The 23,147-nt window shown below is 42.7% G+C and overlaps 1 protein-coding gene across 4 annotated transcripts in view; it reads left to right on the forward strand.

Moving 5' to 3' along the window:
- Positions 1 to 296: 296 nt before the first annotated feature.
- Positions 297 to 23,147, forward strand: part of KPNA3 (karyopherin subunit alpha 3) — a 79,657-nt gene continuing 56,806 nt past the window's right edge. The window contains exons 1-4 of one of the 4 annotated variants that reach the window (XM_073343558.1): positions 523 to 594; positions 1,374 to 1,527; positions 2,962 to 3,139; positions 20,288 to 20,332. In XM_073343558.1, coding sequence (XP_073199659.1) covers positions 20,291 to 20,332 — 42 coding nt within the window. In that variant the 5' untranslated portion in view covers positions 523 to 594; positions 1,374 to 1,527; positions 2,962 to 3,139; positions 20,288 to 20,290. Of the gene's footprint in view, positions 595 to 1,373; positions 1,528 to 2,961; positions 3,140 to 20,287; positions 20,333 to 23,147 lie in introns of all 4 variants that reach the window. The other 3 variants (XM_073343548.1, XM_073343566.1, XM_073343537.1) reach the window with 3 other exon arrangements.

A 23,147-nucleotide genomic window follows, 5' to 3' on the forward strand; every position in this document is an offset into this window, starting at 1 on the left:
TACAAAAGCCTGGCATTGCCACGGGCAGCTGCAACTCTTCCACCTCCCTAGGAGACCGCCATGCACAGCGCGCTGTGTGCACGCCACCGGCAGAGTGGGCTGGGCGACCCACAGCACAGCACAATGCGGCTCACAGAGACTACAAGACCCAGGGTGCAACGCGGCGTATAGTCTCGAGGCTCCAAGCCGCACTGCATGCCGGGGGCTGTAGTCTCCGCCGCTCGCTACTCCGAAGGATTACGCGTTATGCAAATTAGGCGCCCCTCAAATTAGCATAAAGCCACAGCCGCGGAGCCGGGCCTGAAGCAGAGGAGGCGTGTTCGACACTGTCACATGCCTCGCGAGCCGCGCTCTCCGTCACTCAGCAACGGCGCGTGCCCCTGCTTTCCATCCCCCCTCCTCGCGCTCGTCACGGAACGTCCCTTTCCCCCGCCCTCTCCCCCCTGCTCCCCGCGAGCCGCCGCCGGAGCCGCCTCGCAGTAGCTGGGAGCCGCCGCCGGAGCAGCCATGGCCGAGAACGCCGCCGCCGCCGCCGCCGCGGGCCTGGAGAACCACCGCATCAAGAGCTTCAAGAACAAGGGCCGCGACGTGGAGGTGAGTCTGGGCCGGGCCGGCGGGTCCCGCTCCCGCCGGAGCCGAGCTCGGCCGCGCCGCCTCCTCCTCCCCCTCCTCCGCCCCGGGCGGGCTCGAGGGGAGGGGCCCGCACCCCGCTCCGAGCCGGGCGGCCGGCGGGGGCGCAAGGAAAATGCCCTCCGGGTTTTTCTTCTCCGTCATGCGGGCGCGGCCTGGGGAGGGAGTAGGGAGCCCGGCAGGGGGTGCGCGGCCGGCCGGCCGCGCCTCCCATCGCCGCCCCGCCGCGGGCCTGCAGCCGCCCATGGCGGCCGCCGTCTCCTCGCCCCACGGCCGGGCGGAGATGGGGGGGCTGGGGGCGCGGTCGCGCCGCTCCCCGCCCCGGCTTGTTCCACATGGGGCTGTGTGAGGGGCTGGGCCTGCCTGGGCAGGCGGCGGGATGCGCCCGTGTCCGTGTGGCCCCCTCCTCTCCCGGCTAACCAGCTGCCGCCTCCCCTCCCTGCCCGAGGCTCAAAGGGATCGGCGGCGCTTGCAGGGGCTGGACAATGGGGCTGGCTGCCTTTTGTGTCACCCCTTCGGGTAGTAACAACACCCCTTCCCCCAAACACCCGGCCGCAGGTCCCTCGCACGTCGGGGCTGGTGCGAAAGGCTGCTCTCTCAAAGGTTGTAGGCCTGCCTAGGCCGGGCTATAGGGGCCAGTGGCGAAATTGCAAGGGCCGCTCCCACACTCAGCTGAGCTTTTTTATCACACACATGGTGATGGTCGCTTGCTTTCACTCCCAATTCTTGCTTAAATCCCCCAGTCTTTAAAATGACACCAGAAGGTTCTTGAAATGACGGCAGTAGCTTAGCAATGTAGATCTGCTGAGAGTCTCCAGCTGCTTACATCAAGCAGCACAGAGGGATATCCTTCCTTAATCCACCTTTCAAATCTGAAATGCTGTCTCTTTTACAAAGGTAACTGAATCCCCGAGGATATTGTTTAGGTCTTTTGACTCCACTACCCTTCAATACCATAAGCACCTTTTATTGTAGCCACTGTGAAAAAGAGGAGAAATTCTGAGGGGCTGACATCTGTCCTTTTCTAGCTAAAATAATGAGGAAAATATCTCTCTGAAGTGAAAGTTAATCTAGGATGAAAAAGGGAATGGTGAGCCTAAATATACTGTTAAAGTATTTTGACTCCATTTGAGTGTGTTCCTCAATTATGTTGCTGTATTTGATGATTATAGTATTTAAATAATCCAAAATAGACTTTGAATTTACACCCTTTTAAGGTAAATTTTGAGTTGGGGCAGAATTCACACCCTTACTACTATTGTTTGGGTGGAGGCAGTGCTTTGCAGACCTGGTTTAACAGGAGCCATGTCTTTGTAAAGATGACATTCAAATTGTAAGCTAGTCTTATCTTAATTTCTGTTCAAGTTGGTGGTGGTAAATCTCCCTTGCACACAATGCTCTTTCCATGGAGAATGCGATCTTTTTACAGAAAGGCTTTCTCTCTCCATTTTTGGGAGACAATTTAACAGTGATAATTAGATTAGCCAAAAATGTCCCACCCTTACACCTAGTAATTGGCCTCTGTCTTTTGTTTTTTTTCCCTCATTTTCAATCTTGGGCTGTATTTTTTTTGTTTGCCTCTCCCTCTGTCTTTTTCTTTTTCTTTCTCTCTCCCTGTTGAGAATACTGGCTTTGCTTCAGCAGTGCTGATCTTAAGCTTCTGCCTTCCCAATCACTGGCCTGACTGGTTGAAGAGCAAAGCAGGGGCAAACAGAGCAGTTTATGCTATGTGGGGACCCTCAGTCATTTAAAATTGCCTGATATGCAGATGTGTTTGAAACTGACCACTGCTGAGAGGGGATTTGAGGGCTTGTCTGTATGGGGAAATAGGCAGGCATAGGAATAGTTATACTGGAATAGCTACAGTGGAGTAACTCCCTTATGTGGACACACTATTCTGGAATAATTACTGTGCTTTGGAAGCCTAGTTATTTCAGAATACAGTCAGTGGAGTTATACCAGAACAGGCTGTAGAGACAAGCTCTGAAGTCTTACTTTTCAAGGTGATGGGTCACACTGCTTAGCGCTTGTCAAGTCGAAGGGTGCAGCCATGGTAAGAAAAAGGGTGCTTAGCTTAAACCTGGTAAGGAAACCTGTTTCAGTTCAGCATTGATGCACATACCTCAAAAATATCCTTCTTGAAAGGAAAAGTATAGAAGTATGTAAAAGTTGCTCATTGACACAATTAATTTAAGGTTAGAAGTGTGTTTTAAATGAAACTTAGAATCTGATGGGGGTGGGGGGGCAAAAAGAATCAAAATCCTAGAACATATGGCTTGTTTTTAATGTCCATGTTCCAGTAACTTTGTCATTCTTTTTCTCGCTGTCCAGCGTATCTATCTTGAAGTAAACAATAGAGGTATCCTTTTTAATAGCTCTACCTAGCTAGCTATTAGGCTACCAGAATATCCAGGAGATTATTTTAGAAGAATAGTCCTTGTTTTGCCCCAAGACATTATGTACTTACTATCTGGTGATGCTGATGGATTGAGCTGTTTCTGAATAAAAGGTACTGTTTTTTTTACAGGGATGTTCCATTGATTTGATAAACTCTATGCTATACTGGGCAAAGCAATAGAGCTCTGTGTGGGACTAGCGTAGAGAGCCCTGCAGCAGGACTGAGATCCCACAGGACCTGCTGTTATAGTGGGAATGGGATTAAAAATAGTACCACACAGGGCTCTACAAAGCAGTTGTCTCCGATAAGATTGTCAATCTGGTAACTGATATGGTTGAGAATTATTTGGGCTTTGGCAATTGTACTACAACAGAGATGTCCTCCTTTATAGGAGATATTAAAAAAAATTAATGCTCATTGCTGTAGATAACTTTAAGTAAAGAATATCTACTAAAAGCATGATCTAAACTGTTGACCAAGATACTCCATAGCAATTTGTCATCAGTTTGATGGTTACTGACTTCTTTCTGCTAACCAGGCTTGAATGAATGTAGAGTATATTGTTTAAGTAACCCTCTTCCTTTAGCTTCTATTCAACTAATATTATTGAATACTGTAAAATCACTTTTGGTCAGGTACAAAATGTTCTGGCAAACCAATATTCTTTTGTCAAATTATAATTAACATTGATATTTTCACTGTTGGATCTGCTATGCTGTAAAACCTCTTCTTGTTATAACCTGAGTAGTCCTTACACTTTTTTTTTTTAAGGGAAGAATCCTTCTATATGCAAAAGGACTGGTTCTGTTGTACAGCAGGGCCAGGTCTTTGAGAGAGAGCACAGTGGGACTATGCAGTATCCTGTGTACCACAGAGCCAAGTTTTGCAGTCCCACCTCTGTAGGAGAAAAGAAAGGGATATGTTGGTGAGCAGTTGTGTGGCCAGTGGATTCATGAACTGTACAGTCCGCTGACTGCAAAAGGACGGACCACTGGACTGCCCTGGTTCCAGACTTGGGGAAGAATTGTCTCCCTACCCCTGTGCTGGCTGCCCGTGAACACAGCCAATCTACTCAAGCTATGCCCATGGACTCAGAATTTCAACCTATGTGTAGTACTGTTAATATCTCAAAAAAAGTGGTCCTTCCACAAAATGGATTAGTAACAGTCTAACACCAAATTGTAACCATGAAATTAACGTATGTTCTTTGTTTTATAAACAACAAAAAACCTTAATTGTTGCAAATTGCGCTGTGAAGTACTTTTTAAACATTCTTTTCAGTTTTAAAATATATAGGAAAAGACTCAGATTTTCAATTTCTCAATATATGAGCAAATGCATGGCGTTTGCTTGTGAGAGCCTGCAGTGATGCAACACTTAAGTTGTGTAAGCCTTTTTTGGAGTTTGTAACTTTGCTATTTAAACTGGGCATGTCCTGTAAAGTCTCAAAACCACTTAAAAGGTATGTCTACACTAAAAGCATTACAGATGCAGTGCTGCAGCTACTCTGCTCTAGTGTAGACAAACTCCTCCTGTTGCTGTAACGTGTTTCTCTTGCTGTAGTATATCCACCCCCTTAAGAGGCAGTGGCTAGGTTGACAGAAGAATTCTTCCTTCGACCTAGCAGTTTTTATACTGGGGCTTACTTAAGTTGACCTAAGTTTTAGGTGTAGGCCAGGCCTTGTACTAACAAAGTAATATAAAGTACAAACTGTGATATATTTTAAGTACAATCAAACCTTTTAATTTAGAAAAGCAGTTATAAAACATCAAGTGGACACTGAAATTGCAACTAAACTGACTTTTTAAAAAAATGCAATTTTGATGTTGAGGTTTCTAGTTTGCTCTCTACCTGCAACCCCTGCACCTGTTCCCTCAACCCTATCCTGTCCCAGCTGCTAACTTCCCTGACTCCTGTCAATCCTTTCTTGCCCTGCCTTAACTTCTGGCCTGGTTCTGGTCTGTTACACTCATATTTTTGTTTAGAGCCATAAATAGCACCCATGCACAGTCTCATGGTGTCCTGCCAGTTATTTAAAATTACAGATCACACCATTTCAGTTAGCTCATCCCTTCTACCAACAAGCAGTCATAAATAAAAACATACAAAAAAGAAAACCGTTAAAAGAAAGTTACGTAGGTTGCAAAGTAAAATAACAAAACAACCCTTCCTACCCCAAAGTCAGGAAATGTGTGATCTGCAAGGTTGCCCATGCACCCTTCTGTGTCCATCCTGCACATTCTATGTGAGGTGGGGAAAAAGTATGTGATCATGTAATTAAAATTGTTACAAAGCATTACATAAGAGGCGAGAATTAAGGTTGCATAGGCAACTATTTAAGGCATTTCCTAACTTTTGAGAGCTTGACTTTGCAACCTAAATTTTTGTAACTTTGGAGATTTTAAAAATGTCTCTGCCTTTCTCATATACAACTGTAACAACCCAAGTCACGAATCAGAAGCATTTGAACCCTGAACTATCTGCCCTGCAGCACAGGTTTCTACCACTTGAGCTACATGATCCACTACATTAGGTGGTAGCAGGAGATGGCTACTTTCCTGGGGAGGGGAATGAGCTGCTGGTGTTACCCCCAGAGTCTGGGGGTAGGAGTGAGTAGGAAGAGATTGGTACGGCTGCATTTGGGACTTACAGAGGAGCTCAGCTCTCTCCCCCATACCTGGAGTTCAGGGATTTCCTTTTTCATACAGTGGCTCCAAGAAGGGGCTGGATTGCAGGGGCATGGGAGTGTAGCCTAGAGTAGTTAAGCACTGTAACAGGTTACCTAGGGAGGTTGTGGAATAGCTCTCAAACCTGTTCTTAAAAACTTCCAGTGACAAACACTTGTCAGGGATGGTCTAGATCAGGGCATCTCAATCTTTCTTTCTGAGCACCCCGCATACATGCTATTAAAAACTCCATTGCCCAGCTGGTTTTCTGCATATGAAAACCAGGGCCGGCGTTGGGGAGTAGCAAGCAGGGCAATTGCCTGGGGCCTCATGCATCAGCACCGGAATGGGAGGGACAGGGGGGCAGGGGACCATGGTCCTCCCAGTTTTTCAAAGTGGATGGACCTGTCCTGTCCACTTTTCACCCCCATCCTTCCTTCCCCCGGAGGCCAGGGGGAGGGGTGTGTGTGCTGTGCTGCAGACCATCTATCTGAGAGCAGCGCCTGGCCCATGCCCAGGGCAGGTGGAGGGTCTGCATCTCCTCTCAGCTGCCTGACTGCTCAGCTCTTACAGTGGCCAGGCTGTGGTTCCGATGCCTTGTCCTCTGGCTGTAACTGAGTTGCGGGGGGAGCTGTGAACCCTCCATCTGCCCTGGGCGGGGGCCCAGGGGCTGCTTTCAGTCCCGCCCCCCTTCCCCCCCCCCCGACCCTGGGCAGGTGGAGGGTCCATGGCTCCCAGCCCACTCTGGCTTCTGGCTTGGCTGAGGGTGGGGCTTCAGGCAGAAGGGGCAGGGGTCCTGGCCCATAGCTGGCATCATGCTGCAGGTGCCCCCCTGCAAAGCTACATTGCTCAGGCTTCAGCTTCAACTGCGAGTGGTGGGGCTTAAGGCAGGGGCATCATCCCCATATGGGAGGGCCTTTGCTTTCAGCCCTGGACCCCAGCGAGTCTAATGCTGGCCCTGTTTGGTGGCCACACTGAAACCTGCTTGTGGCCTTCCAGGGGGCCTCAGATCCCTAGTTGGGAACCACTGGTCTAGATAATACTTAGTCCTTCCTCAGTGCAAGGGTGTGGACCAGTTGACCTGTCATCCCTTCCAGCCCTATGTTTCTGTGATTCTCTCTCTGCCATTGTTCTTATGACTCTGCTGGTTTCTAGGTGTTCGCAGTGTAGTGTCTGCTTCAGCTGTTGCAACTTTGGCAGCTGTATGGGCCCAACTCTTCAGAATGTTTGCTCATGTTCAGTTATTTTGGCATGCTGTCAAAATTTTCCTGCTGATCGGGGCAGTGTCAATTTTTTACACCTTATTAGTCAGCCAAATCTGAACAGAATTTCATGCAGTAAATGAAAGGTATGTCTCTAGATCAGGGTCTCTTTTTCTGCCAAATTTCAAAAGCCTTCTGCAAGCAGTGGAGATGTTAGAGCTTCTAAAAAGGGTTGTAAGAGTATTTTATAATGGAAAGTGTTAAGCAAATAAGTATTGCTACTAGTTTCCCATATAATAACACTCCCACACATGGGAGAGTGAAAAGCACTAGCCACTGATTCTGGCCTCTATTATGTTAAGGGGAACATAGCATCATTACTTCAGCTGATCGCAACTGATACAGTACATCGTCTCAGAGAGAGCCTATCTCATGTTGTTCCCAGGGCAGTCGGCGTAGATCCCAGAGCACAGGTGTCGTGTGCTCTCTAGGACAAATTGTCAAATGAATGGCTGCCCTTCTATACCCATTCCCAAATAGATTTAAAATGTAGTCCTATGTAGAGTGCATCTCCAAACATACTGTGGTCTGCTCAATCTCCCTTGACTCAAGTCTTCAGGGTGGCTTTTTGAGGAATGGATAGACAAGAATATGCTTGTATTTTGAAAACATGGGGCTAGAAGAGAGCAAGAGGTTAGTGAAGGATAGCTCTTCAGGAGCTGCTTCTCTGGAATAATTCACCCAGTTCTAGTCTACCTCACAAAACAGCTAATAGAACACAGTGGAAAATGTTTAACTTTTCTGCTAAACTAAAATGTTAAACTTCATGGAAGTCAAATCTGCTATACAGTGGAGTCGCATCTTACATGGGGGTTAGGTTCTAAAGTCAGCGCGTAAGGCGAAAATTACGTATAGTCAAAATTACTCTTGAAAAATCCCTTAAATCGCCCATAAAGTACAGTATACACTCCATCACATTAAGATTGGGATCAGCATCCATAGTGCTATGTATCTGAGAACATAAGCCTTCTGTACATGGCCTTGAAACAGCGAATCACTCCTTGGTTGGGAGGATGGAGGGGGTATTGTGGGGGAGAAAGACTACTTCAACATTGTTATGCACAAACTGGAGTGACGCAGAGTGGCCAAGAGCATTGTCTACGATCAGCAACACTTAATGCTGCCATCACCCAAGCCGCCTTATTTGGTTGCCAGAACACAGGCAGGAGATTTTTGTTCTTGCCTTTTAGGGCACAGGGATTTGCAGCTCTGTAGAGCAAGCCCAGCTTTATTAAATGCCCAGTTGCATTGCCACAAAACAGTCACATGGTCTTTAGCTGCTTTGAAGCCAGGGGCTTGTCTTTCTGATTTCAGAGTGTAAGTGTGGTTTGGGCATTTTTTCCAGAAGAGTCCAGTCTCGTCAGCATTAAAAATTTGTTCCAGAAGATGGCTCTTTTCTTCTATGATTTTCTTTAATTGTTTGGGGTAGGCTTTTGCTGCCTCTTCATTGGCAGATGCAGTTTCACCAGTAGCCTGCACGTTTTTGAGGTTGAAGCAGTTCCTAAAACTGTTAAGCCAACCTTGGCTTGCTTTGAATTCCTTCTCATTAGAAGGCTGTCCCTCTTTGGCAGGAGGTTTGAACAGCACGTAGAGGCTAAGATCCTTTTCTCGCAACATGTTGCCATCGATAGGCACATGTTTATGGTTCATGTCTTCCAGCCATAAGTTTAATGTCTTTTCAGTCTTCACAAAAGTCTTATCACGCTCCTGGCTCGTCACCTTAGTAGTTATTGGAGCACTTGATGCCATGCCTTGATGAATTTCTCTCTTGAATCTTAATTGCATAGATGCTAGATTCGTTGCGGTCATATCTACGCCTGGTGTTGGAGACCAACATACCACATCAATAAGGCTGACACAGCCAGTTTTTCCTCCAGCTTTGGAACAGATTGCTGTTTCTTCAGTTGAGCACCAGATGAAGTAGTTGGCTTGTGTTTAGGGGCCATGTTGTACAAAAAAAATACGCACAGTATCTTTAAACACTAGAATCGCACTCAGTGTGGCGAGATGCTCACACTATGAGAGGCACATGGGAACTGAGATCGACTGAGGGAACAGCAGATTCACATCTCTCATCTTACGCTCACTCACGCATATGGTCATTGGGTGGAATGGTGGGCAGAATCGCCTGCACTATTTACAGGTATCTTTTTTCTTTTTGCAGAGCGCGTATAGTTGAATTCGCATAAATTAAATACATGTATGATGTGACTCACTTGTACTTTCTTTGATTAAAAACATTTCAAAAATCTTATGTAAACATTACTTTTTTCAGTATGTTTAAATACTACTTTTCTAGATTTGCTAGAGTAAGATCTTTGTCAGTTTTTTTCTGAAGCTACAAGTGAGCATCTTCAGGTAAAGGGAAACAGCCCCTCATAATGTGCAATGGTGTGAACTGCATGGAATTAGTTGAAATATGGGATTGACTAAATCAAATTCTTCACCAGTGATTGACTAACTCTTGGTAGAGTAGTGACAGAGTCTTAAAAAAAGCATACTATATAACTGTAAAGGGTGGAAACGTCAAGTTTCTAATGACATAGCATTTGCTTCTAAATACTGGCTGGTTGTACAATATCCATCTCTAAATCTCATTCCAGTTACTCTTGCTTTTCTCTTTATTACCCACTCAGTTCTAACAACTTTAGCAGCTACTACCTCTACCATCTGGAATGCCTCTTAAGTGTAAAAATTAATCTCTAACTCCATTAGCACCCTTTTTTGGCTGGGAGACAGAGTTGTCAAAATTAGTTTGGGGAAAATGAGGTAGTAATTTCTTTCAGGACCAAAAACTGTTTGGACCATTATTATTACAGTAGTCCTAAAAGGTCCTAATCATAATTCTACAGCAACTCTCTCAAATTCTTAGGAAGATAAAGTCCCTATTCCGGAACACATAGAATCTAAAAAGACACATGTACAAAGAGCATGAGAGAATATGCAGCAGACAGGTAAAATGGTCAGGCTGATGGACATGTCATCTTCAGTTTTTTTTTCTTGCTTAATTTTGTTTGTTGGTGTTGTGAGGCCAGGAGTGGGGTGAGTATGACAGGAAGGGAAGTTGTCTGGGGCAGGAGCTGTTTTCTAGGTCAGGGGTTCTCAACCTTTCTTTGAGGCCCTCTCAGCATGCTATTAAAAACTCCACAGCCCACCTGTGCCACAACTGTTCTGCATATAAAAGCCAGGCATTAGGGGGTAGTAAGCAAGTCAGTTGCCTGGGGCCCTGCATAGCTAAACTGCTCAGGCTTTGGCTTCAGGCCTAGGTGTGCTTGGGGAGGTGGGGCTTTGGCTTTCTGCCCTGGGCCCCAATGAGACTTATGCCAGCCTGGCTTGGCGGACCCCCCCCCCGAAACCTGTTCACAGCCCACCAGGGGGCCTTGGACCCCTGGTTGAGAACTGCTGTTCTAGGTTACATGTCTGAAGTGTCTCACACTGTGGAACTCTGATACTCGACTGGGGTACCTAGGATCTACTGTAATAGTATAAGTTACAGGCTGGGGGAGAGCAATGGTCTCTGGCTGGGCTTTTCCACACCTCACTGTTAGGGGAAGTCTCTGCACTTCTTGGGGCTGCTGGCTCTGCCTCTGCAGGTGTTGGTGTGCTTCCCCCAGCTAATGTGGCTAGGGTTCTGGGATCACATGCCTACTCTTTCAGGACAAGTAAACTTCTCCAACCATTTTGAAACTTTCGATGCAAGTACAGCGTGGCTACTAAAATACAGCAAGCACAAAATACCACCTACATGTTGCACAGACATTTGTATTACATGAGTCAAATTATTTGAGCATTTCTCATTGAATCAATCACCTTCCACTGAAAATTTATTTTCCCCATATTCCATCACTTCTGTGGCTGTTTTTGATAGTGACTTCAACTGCAATTCTGTGTCCATGCTTTTTTATACTGGTGATTGTCAAACTACAGAACAAATGGTCCTCTGAGATAATTGGTGGAAGTTAACACTACTCTTAGTTATGTTTCTTTCTGCTTGCAGACTTGGTTTCTATGTGATAGACTGTCTTTGCAACAAGATCTCAAAGGTTATGCTTTTCAAGAAAATATGGAAGCTTTGCAGTATCGATGTACTCGAAAATTAATAAAAAAATTTCATTGTTGGGTTCCATACTCAGTAACGGATATATCCTACTTGTTCAATTTGTTGGGATTTGACAGAAAAAATTAATTTGAAAATCTTGTGTATCTTCACCAGTAGTAAAGTTTTCATGGTCCTGATCATGCCTTCAACACCTATGTAATCCTTTAGTCTTCAATGGGCATAATCTGAAGACCAGTGGAGATCAGATATTACTGTGATACCTTGCCTTGTGGGTAAGGTTGCGGGGTGGGATTCTGGAGACCTAGGTTTGATTCCTGCTCTGCTATAAACATCCCTTGGACAATTCACAATCTTTCTGTGCCTCAGGTACCCATCTATAAAATGTTATAATAGTACTTCATAATGCCCCTCTGAGATGTAGAAGATAAACACAGTAATAGTGGAAAATACAGTAGGTGTGTGTGTGTGTGTGTATGTATTACACACACAACATGAAAAATGGGTGTTGCCATACCAACTGTAATGAGACCAATTAATTAAGATACGCTATTATCAGCAGGAGGGAAAAAAAACTTTTGTAGTGATAATCAGGGTGGCCCACTTCAAACAGTTCACAAGAAGGTGAGAGTAATAGTGGGGGGCGGGGGGAATTAGCATGGGGAAATAGTTCTTAATTTGTGTAATGACCCACCCACTCCCAGTCTTTATTCAAGCCTAATTTAATGGTGTTCAGTTTGCAAATTAATTCCAATTCTGCAGTTTCTCGTTGGAGTCTGTTTTTGAAGCTTTTTTTGTTGGAGAATTGCGACTTTTAGGTCTGAAATTGAGTGACCAGGGAGGTTCAAGTGTTTACCGACTGGTTTTTGAATGTTATGGTTTTTGAATGTTATAATTCTTGATGTCTGATTTGTGTCCATTTATTCTTTTGCATAGAGATTGTCCTGTTTGGCCAGTTTACATGGCAGAGGAGCATTGTTGTCACATGATGGCATATATCACATTGGTAGGCTCGTTCACCTGAACATCTCTGATAGTGTGGCTGATGTGATCAGGTCCTATTGTTGGGTCATATTAAAGAAGTTCTGTATTAAAATCACAAATGAGTTTGATTCCCCATAGTTTAGGTTCCAGGGTATTACTAATTAAGAGGTCTCTTGGTTTTTAGTACTGTTTCTCTCCCTCTGTGTGAAACTTGCAAGCTGCTAATTGTGTTAGTACATTCTAAGATTGAGTCTGTTCTCAAAGCAATTCTTTGTAACAACTACTCACACAGAGAGAGACTCAAAGCAATAGTCTGTAACAACAGAAACAGCACCCAGAGACTCCCCGCCCTTTTGTTGTATTCATCTCGCTTTGTTAACGGTTAAATAGAGGATGGATGCTTGGTGTGGATAATAACTGAATGAATGAGCAGGGAATTGCCAGCCTAAGAATCCAATGTCCATCAGCTGAAGAAGGCGTCAAGTGGAAATAACCAGAGGACCCCCTGAGGGCAGACTGGAATCCACCCAACAGCCTCAAGAATGGGAGAATCAAAGAACAAGATAACATCTGGCAGCACGGAGCAGTCAGGAATGTGCCATCTGTTGATTCAGCAACAGCATGATGAAGCAATTCCCATAGACTGGCATAGGAAGAAATTCCTATAAAAATGGACTCTAGAAAGTGAGAACTTTGGGGTCTGATTCTGCAAACCAACTTCCAGGAGCATCAAATGAGCATCTGACAAGGCCCTGCTCCCTCCTCATGTCCAGGCCACCTGGCTGGCCAATGGCTTGGCATGAGCAACTCTAAGGCTAGTAACTATGATAACAACCTTGCAGAACGTGTATGTGTGTATGAATGAGTGAATAAATATGAAATTGAATGGAAGTTATAGCTATAACATAACTGCTTACTATGATTCTTTCAGTATTCACAATAAATGTGGCATTTTGACTTTTCCCCTTTAAGATCCTGCTGGTTTTTATGTTATTGGTATAACACTATGATGTCCCTTGAATAGATATGTGGACAGAGTTGGCAATGGGCTTTGTTGCCAGGATAGGTTCCTGGGTTAGTGTTTAGGTTGTGGTGTGTGGTTGCTGGTGAGTAGTTGCTTCAGGTTGGGGGACTGTCTGTCTGTAAGGGAGACATGCCAGTCCTCTCAAGATCTGTGAGAGATGGGTTGTCCTTCAGGATAGGTTGTAGATCCTTGTTGATGCTTTAGTTGGGGGCTGAAGGTGACTGCTAGTGGCGTTCTGTTACTTTCTTTGTCGGGCCTGTCCTGGAGTGGCTTTCTCAATCTTTCTTTACTTCAGCAGGTGGGTATTGTAGTTTTTAAGAACACTTGATAGAGATCTTGTAGGTGTTCCTCTCTGTCTGAGGGATTGGAGCAAATGCAGTTGTCCCTTAGAGCTTGGCTGTAGACAATGGATTGTGTGATACAGTCTGGATGAAAGCTGGAAGCATGTCGATAAGTATAGCAGTCAGTAGGTTTCCAGTATAGGATGGTTGTGAGGTGCTCAGATACTACGGTTCCGAGTGTCATAAGAACCTAGATACCTAGTGTAGGATTGCTAGGTGGCCTCTGAAGGCCTAGTCTCAATACAGTTAGGGCTTGTCTACATTACCACATGGGGTCAGTCTGAGATGTGCAACTTCAGCTACTTGAATAGTATAGCTGAAGTTGATGTATGTAGTATCTTCACTACAGTAAGTCAACAGCTGACGCAGTCCCATCAGCTCTGCTTGTGCTCCTTGGTCCCGTGGAGTACCGGAGTCAATGGGAGAGCGCTCGGCAGTCGATTTAGTGTGTCTATACTAGACTAGCTGCTGGATTGATTGCTGCCCGCCGATCCTGCGGGTAGTGTAGACAAGCCCTTACATTAGATAAAAAAATCTGTGGCCAGAATTTGGTCTAATAATCTTTATTACTGGAGACCCATGAGATGGAAAGAATACACCTTGACTGATGGAGCCTAGGATGAGTCAGTGGGGCTGGCAGTTAAAAAAACAAACAAACAAACAAAAAAACACAAAAAAAAAACATCCGTTTAGTAGCAAATTGAAGGAATTGAATCTAGAAATCCAGTGAGACAATGAATATGGAATCCTGTAATAACTCTTCTAGTCACTCTTAGAATAGACCCACCCTTTAAATTCTGCAGAGAACACTGGCCAGAAACACTTTGGAGGGCACAGAAATTCCTTACCCATGCATTTCCCACATGAGTCTGTCAGGGTATGGTACTTTCTGTTTGACACATAATTTTTACTCATTTACTCTTAGTAATTATATGAAGTAGTATATTAACACTTTTAAGAGTGAATATTAAAATATAAATGTTTATACAATAAGCATTTAGATTTGTTACCTAAAGACAAACTTCAAGACATACACCACTGACAGAAGATGGGCAGTGTGGACGTGAACATCTGCAGTAAGTACTGCAGTGGCTGTAAGTTGACCTAACATAGGTTGACTTAATTTTATAGTGCAAATATGACTTTAGACTCCTAAGTCTCTTGTACTTTTGAACATATAATTGTAAGTATCCAACCCATCCCCCTTCTGCTTCAAAATCCACAATATAACCAACCAACCCATAGCACCATATTCACTTCCCATCCTAACTTTACCAACCAAGCACCTGAATCTGGCTCCTGCTCTGCTACTGTGGCATCAGAAAAGAGATTGAGTTTTAAGCATTGCTTATTCTCTAGGTGTTCCAGTTAGTTAGTGATGGGGCAGGCTGGGCTGGCACAATGGTTACCATAGTCTCCAATTCTGTTTATATTGCTGTGATTGGGAGTCTTTCATTACAGTACATTTAAAGTGTAGAATTCTAACCTAAGACTACACCTTGGCTCTGTATAATCTTGATCCTCATTGTAAATGATTGAAAAAAATTGTAGTTAAAATGGAAACAAATTTTAGTTACTGCCAAATTAAACTTGATTTTATGGACAGAATTTAAATTTGATATTGAGCCCCCTTTCTGTGCCCAAAAAATGCAATTTTAATTTATTAAAAAAAAATCTTGAATCATTACATCTCTTCTCTCTCAGGATGACAAATGAGGTAATATCTGAAGAAACAGTTGGTGACTACTTTAGATACACTTAAAAAGCAAAATTTGTACTGTAGCCAAAGTGGAGGCAAGTGTATGTTCCAGGGGCCTAGAATTCCTATTCTGTAGTCCCTTAAGAATAATCTTGTATGATTTAGTAAAGTCCATATGTAGGATAATCTAAAATGGATTTTTAATATGAATTTTAAATATTTTGTGTACAGCAGTGGCACAAAAAACTTTCTGAATTTGATTCTACACTTAACTATGGTACACAGCACCAGGAATAGTTATCCCACACCAGTTTTAAATGGTGTTTGTAACAGGTTCAAATAGCTGTCCAAACAGTTTGGCTGGTCAGTATGGATGGGGTCAAGCTTTTTGTATACAAAGTTGTTGGTTTTTGGGGGGGGGGGGGGGGGGGAAAGGGTTGTTGAGTTCTTTATTCTGTGCCAGGACATTGTTTCTAAACTTGATTCAGTCCTATCTTGAGTGACATACATATTCTATACTACAAACTAGCATCTTCATTTTTAGATTTTTCTTGTCATAATTTCTTCTCTAAAAATCTTAATACAGAATATACCTCTTTTGCATAATGCAAGTTTAAAAAATAAATCTTGGCGTATAGGCTACCATTTCACAAATTGTAAATGTGTGTTTTTGCTGCAGAATGTCTTAAATTTAATATTTAGGTAAAGGAATAAGCATAATCTCTTCAATCTATAGAATTCAAGTTTAAAGATTCAATAAATCTTAATTCCTATCCAAAACTTCAAAGCAATTTGTTTTCTATGTAGGCCAAGTTCATGACAAATTTGCTTCTGTGGATCTAATGTTGTGAAATAGGAAATGCTGGTGTTGGCGACATGGATTTAAAACTGGTTTGACCTGAACAGGTTATTTCAGAGTAGGATTATTAGAGCTGACATTTGGTCTCAGCATTCATTCTAGGGGCATCCTTTTCCCCACAAACCTCTGGCCAGGGTTTTGCTGATAGAAAACATTTATATAGGGTTGCTTGGGCTGTTAAATCAACCTATGTTAATTGCTGATATTTTTTTAATCTCGGGATTAATTGCAATTTTTTTAAACTGTCTGCCTTAACACAAATATATTTATAGTGCAATCAGGAAGGTATAAGGGGTTCACATGGAGATCTTCACATACAGTACTGATAAATCCAGTGCGACTTTTCAGTGAAGCTTTTGTTCTATATGATGGAACTTTGTCTAAACAAAATTAGAGTGGAAATGGTAAGGAAAGACTCTTGTCATGCATGCTTCATGTCAGATTTTAAAGAATATCTAGAGATTGATTCCTGTCCTCAAATAATAATAATAAAAAAAAAAAAACCCCTAACCCATTTTAAGTGTAGGCACACCAGATTTTTGTTTATCTCCGTGTCTTCTTTCATTAAAGTTTCTTATCTTGCTGAAGAAAATGCTAAAGAAATAACTTAAGCAATGTTTATTTCAAATTTCAACCTCTACTTTTAAAACTGCCTATTTCAGAGCTTGGCACCTCCCTGTTGAAAAGTTTTCATATTAAATCTTAACATTTTTATAGGTAATTTGTCCATTATAGATACTGAATCGGAAGAGGAAATCTTATTTCTTAGTAGTGATATAAAATGTCATATGGACTTAACTGCCAATTAAGTGCCAGATCATTTAGGATGTCCTCGATGTGTTGTAACATTACTGCTAACTTAAATGAGCACTGTTGTGCCATAATAACACTCGGTGAATAGTTTTTTGCCTCGCTGTACCTCAGGTGAGCAACTGTAGTATGATGCATAAGTACACGATACCTTGTGCAGTGTGGTCAATTTAGAGACTCTGGGGGATATAACTTTGTTTGGATCACTGTTGCTATGCTGAATTTCCATCTCAGAAGGCATAGGATCTAATTACTTTGCACTTTCATACATTTTTAACTTGTCTTGGCAGTGGCTCTGATATAAAATAGAACTATAACCTACTAATGAGTAGGAGAAAATTAGTTGTAAAATAGATTGTGGCTCATTTTTCAACTCAATCAGTAATTTTTGGGAAATTTGAAAATTTCAGTATCTGTTACAGGAGTACTTGGTCCCTAAGTTTCTAGTGTGACAGTGTATGCATCCTTGAACTCCTCTGATTGGGATGAGAAAAATGTTTTGAGAAAGTTTATGGCAGATATAGAACAAGTGTGTATCATACTGCTGCCAAACTGACAGTGCCTCTGCTTCTAATTTGTAGGTGTAGTGCCAGAAGTATGGTATTCAGACCATGGTACTATCATGATTCTAGCACTGAGCAGGAAGATCATATTAGTACTTTGAAAATAGTTACTTTCTTTATTTTTATGTGCCATTTCAAATTTATCCTGAATCTAGGACTTTTTAGAAAGCTCCTATTAACCCATTGAGTATTTTCAGGTTTCAGAGTAACAGCCGTGTTAGTCTGTATTCGCAAAAAGAAAAGGAGTACTTGTGGCACCTTAGAGACTAACCAATTTATTAGAGCATAAGCTTTCGTGAGCTACAGCTCACTTCATCAGATGCATATCGTGGAAACTGCAGCAGACTTTATATATACACAGAGAATATGAAACAATACCTCCTCCCACCCCACTGTCCTGCTGGTAATAGCTTATCTAAAGTGATCATCAGGTGGGCCATTTCCAGCACAAATCCAGGTTTTCTCACCCTCCACCCCCCCCACACAAATTCACTCTCCAGCAAGCATAGATAAAAGTTTTGTACAGATGTCCCCTTAAATAGTGTCCTGGGACAAAAATAGACAAAACAGGAATTAGCCATACTGCTTTTAAAATCTGTTCAGAGGAATAAACTGCGGACTTTTTCATTGACCTGTAGTCTAATATTTATATTTAAATTATACACGGAGAGATCCAGGTTAGTTCAGTTACAAATAAGTATGCCATTGATATGCATTTGTCACATTGTGTATTTTTTTAAACTGTCAATTATTAAATTAGCTTAAATTTTTGTGACGAGCACTACATATGTTTGTACAATCAGATCTCCTGGGTACTTACCAAAGATACAACTAGTAATTCATTAAGTAAGCATGCATATATATTTAAATATTAAATCACATTCTTCATTTAATACACTAAGGCACAGTAAAGGGAAGACTTATTGAAAAAATACATTGTATAACAAATTTATATTGTATATCCAGTTGTGCAATATGAGGAAAATATTTCAAATGCCATATTTTACATTTGTTTTTATAGTAAATACTGTATGTTTAAAAGAAGCAATATATCACTGTGGTGGTGAACGGAGGACTTCCAGCTCTTTGGAAAGGTTATCACAAATGATCTACCTTAAATGTGAAGTGTGTTTTGCATTTTAACTTTTTAAACAGTGCAAGCCTCTTTCAAGGCTTTGCATAGTTTATTTCAAGAACGGTTATAACTTCTTGGAGTAGACTTCAAAATTTTGATGTAACTAGACATTTTAGAGACTGTCCAATGGCTAGACTTCTGTTTTGGTTTCTTATGACATGCCTATCACAGTTAACTTCACAGACTCCTGGTTTAGACTTTTAAGGTTTTCCTTCTTCTGTGGTCAGTACTATGTTCGCTTTATAAAAATAAATAAATAAAATGTAGTGAGTAACTAATATTTAGGTGTAAATATCTATACAAGATTCTAGGTCTCAACACACAATTAGTAGTACAACAGAATTCCTGTATCATTAAAATAATTCAGATAGGAACTCAAACAAAAAAAATCCTTTCCACACAGTCTATTTAAAAAAAAAAAATCTTACAGCGTGCTTGGAAGGTCACTAAATTCAGGCTATTTTTAATAAAAACAGTGCGTTGGGGCAGGGTGAAGAGCAAGTTCGAGTCCTGGCATTCTCCTAGAGATTGCCTTGCCAGTAGCCACCTCTTTTCATTTTAAAAAAAAAAGGGGGGGTGGATTCCAACTCTGGCCACCTCAGCCATAGCAGTATAGCACAGGGAGAAGGGCAGTACCTCAGTTAGAGAACATGCATTGTTTGTGGGAAGCGAGGTCAAAGTGCACTTCATGCTGAATCAGAAAATGTTGAGGTTCATGGTTGTTTAGTTATGGTTGGGGTGATGTCATTAGTATTGGGCAAGTCTGTTTAAAAAAAAAAAAGCCTTGTCTTTCTGTGCACATGGCCTTCATTCACTGTAGATAATTGTTATATGGATCCCAGTGGCTGAGGCCTCCAAGGATGCGGTGGAGTTTTAGATGTGGTGGGCAGACCATTTTGATCCTTGAAGATAAAGATCAAGAATTTATAGGTGATGTGGTTGCCGATAGAAAATGGAATGAGCAAAATACAGGGACTTTGTGCTCTTGGTTACCATGTGGCTGAGGAGGTACTCTGCTGTGTTCTGCACCAGTTGCTGTTTTTCAGAGTTGATGTTTTCAGATCCAAGTACATAGTATTTCTGTAAATGAATTAGAGGGTGCAAGAGGCAATATGATAATCAATGATGGGATGCAATCTCTAAGCCAGCTGGAATAGTAGAGTGTTTCTCAGAGATGTTGCTATGAGAGCCCAGTGTCAGGGAGGAGTCTAAAAGGACCCACAGATTGCAGTCTGTCTGTACATTTATGTACGTACATCCTCCACTGGCACTGTGGTAAGCTCTTCAAAGTGCTTCCTTGTACCTACACACATAACCTCAGTCTTAAGTGGGTTAAGCATCAGCCAGCTTTTCTTGTCTATGTGCTGATCTCAGGCAGATATTGGGATAACTTGGTTACAGATGCTGTAAGTTGTGAAGGACAGATAACCATACACAGGTAAAACAGCTAACATTTGAACTCTAGTCAACTTTTTTCCTGGTGGTTACATCTAAATATTTATAAGACCAAAGAGAACTGAGCCTTGTGGCACTTCACAAGGGAGTACTATATTAAACTATTCAAAAAGCTTTCTATCCTTCAGTGTACTTGTTTTCTGCATTCATAATGAAGCTTTTTACCATATTTGTGGGGTATTTTATTTTTTTCTTTAACCCTGTGGTTCCCAAGATCTGTGCTGGGAAAGATTCCAAAATTGATTACATTTTGTTTATAATTGAAGTGCTTTACACTAAGCCCTCTTCTGTTGTAGCTTTCTGTGAGTAGCTTCATTTTAAGTAGCTTAGGAGAACACTGTTTACAAATCTGTGTACACTGTTTTTCTTCATATATAATCTTGATTTTTTTTTTGCTTTGCAGACAATGCGAAGACACAGAAATGAAGTAACAATTGAACTGCGGAAGGTAATTTGATCTGCTTTTGCTTATTAGCTGGAAATTGTCATAATTTTGACATTCATCTATTACTATTGTTTCTACTACAAGCCTCTGTTCAAGGCCCCATGTCCTACAGAGAATATTAGGCTTAAATTGTCTTATGGATTCTAGAAGTATGAAGTATTTCTTCACTTCCCCACTCCCTCCTAGTTGTCTTGCCCCCATTGCCTACTTTTAGCTCAGCTCAGCTTAGCTTAGTCAACTTATAGCCATTGCTGTGTGCATTTAATGTGGCATAAAATTCAGTTTAGTATTTCTGCCACCAAATTTTCAATGTACCTTTTGTATTGCAAAGCATTAGAGAAGCTGTCAAGAAGCTGTAAGCTTGAAACTTTGGAATGGAGCAGTTCTGGCACTTCAGAAGGTGTGGGAGGTCTTGTTTTTGGCTCTCAAGCCTGATCTGCAGTACTTAATTAGGTTGACATAAGTTGCCTTGCATCAACCTATTTGTGCATGTGCCTACACTCAAATTTATCTCCAGGTGATGTAAGCACCCTGTCACACCGATACAGTCTATATACCCACCTCCCCAAATGGTGTGGAGCCATGATTGGTCTATTGAGGTCAATGCAGTGCAAGCATAGACACTGACCTGTGTCAACCCTAACTGTCCTCCACCATCAGTCCCACAATGCCCCATTCCCTGCAACAAGTGACTACTCTGGCCACAACTGTAGACTTTCTCAGGAGTCAGAAAGCCACCGTACCCCCTCCCACCCATGCCATTTAAACTCCCCCATGTGTTTTTGTTTTTTAAATGCCATTTTCTGATTGCATACTTTGGCAAGCACACCTAGCAGCTCACCCTTGTGTGCAACTGCCCAACTGACTGTGGTGGGTCCATTCACTAGATGTGGTGCTGCCTGCAGTAGACAGGAGGTATTGGATCTTCTGCCTGTGGGAAGAAGAGGTTTCAAGCACAGCTATAGATCAGTTGTAGAAACATGGACATCTATGAACAGATTGTACATGGGATGCCACCCAACGGGTATAATGGGAATCTGCAACTATGCAGCATGAAAGCAAAGAAACTTCAGTAGGGAGATCACAAGGCCAACAATAAATGAGGTGGTGCCCTTTACAACAAGCTGCATACCATTCTTGTTGGAGACAAGTCAGCCCTGGGGCCAGTATTCTAGGCAGTAAAGCCAGCATAGAGGCCTGTACGTATCAGTGAGGCTCATTCAGAGCCCAAATATCTCTAAATGTGAAGAGAAGTCTGAGGAGGAAACTAAATGTCACTCCTCAAAAGACAGCATAAGGCCTTCTCTACACTACAGAGTTTTGTCAACACACGTTAAGCAGACAATAAAAAACTGGGATAATTAATCACTTGTACATGTTCACACTAAGCTCCTTTTGTCAGCAGAGTGCGTACACTCTTGGTGCTCTAGCATTGACAGTGAGAGCAGTGCACTGTAGGTAGCTATCCCACTATGCTACTCGCCACCTTCTAAAGCTAGGAGTTGTGGGAAGGCAGAATGGATCTCAGTGCATCATGGGTTTGGGTTCAATGTCCCATGCAGTTCTTTGTCCCAACATTCCAGGGACTTCCAACTGCATTTCATGGAATTTTTCAGTGGCCCCTCTTACGTGCCTGCCATCTCAGTCTGAAAGGATGGATCCTCCACTGCTCTCTACTGTTCTGAACACGTCGCAGACGGTCATGCAGTATATCATGAGCACCCAGTCTGAACAGGAATCAGAGTTGCCTGACCTGCTATGTGCCATGGAAAGAAACACCAGATTACTTTTGTCCTTCATGAAGCAGCTGAATACTGTGGACTCTCACGTTTGGGCTCAGGAAACAAGCATTGAGTGGTGGGATCGCATCATTATGCAGGTCTGGGGTAACAAGCAGTGGTTGCAGAACTTTCGGGTGTGGAAAGCCACCTTTCTAACTGGCAGAGCAATAGATGGCACACTTATTCCAGTTTGGCCCTGGACCATCCTGCAATGGAATACATCAATAAAGGGGGTACTCTGTTTTATTGCTGGTTCTTGAGGATCAGCATGGGCGTTTCACTGACAACATGGGGTGGTCCAGGAACATGCATGACACAAGTATCTTCAGGAACACTGGCCTGTATAGAAAGCTCCAAGCAGCAACTTTCTTTCCTGACCAGAAGATTCCAGTTGGAGATGTTGAAATGTCCATAGTGATCCTGAGAGACCCAGGGTACTCCTTACTCCCATGGCTCATGAAGCCTCACATGGGAAACCTGGACAGCAGCAAGGAGCACTTCAGCCACAGGCTGAGCAGGTGCAGAATGACCATGGCATGTGCCTTTGGCAGATTAAAGGCAGCGCCAGTGTGCTTTTATGGCAGATTAGTCCTAAGTGAGAGAACATTCCCATGGTCATAGGAGCCTGCTGCACACACCATAATATTTGTGAGGCTAGGGGTGAAAAGTTTTTCCCTCAGGGTGGAGTGCGAAGGTGGATTGCCTGGCTGCTGAATTTGAGCAGCCAGATACCAGGGCTATTAGAGGGTCACAAGCGGAAGCTATTCAAATTGGGGAGGCTTTGAGGCGACATCTTGATACTGAGCCCCAGTAATGTCATGTCATACAGCACTCTTGTCATGTTTTGTTAACTTGCTGTCTTGCATGAAAATTGTGGTGATTCATGACCAGGATTTTTAGTCAACAAATGATCAAACTGCCACTGTGTATTACTAATAGCAGCAACCACCATGTGTAGGAGATTCTGAAAGATAACCAATCTTTATTAGAGTTTGTTTTTATTAAATGCCAATTAACACACACACGAGACTTGGTGG

This window comes from Lepidochelys kempii, chromosome 1 (genome assembly GCF_965140265.1).
Source record: "Lepidochelys kempii isolate rLepKem1 chromosome 1, rLepKem1.hap2, whole genome shotgun sequence".
Classification (NCBI taxonomy): domain Eukaryota; kingdom Metazoa; phylum Chordata; order Testudines; family Cheloniidae; genus Lepidochelys; species Lepidochelys kempii.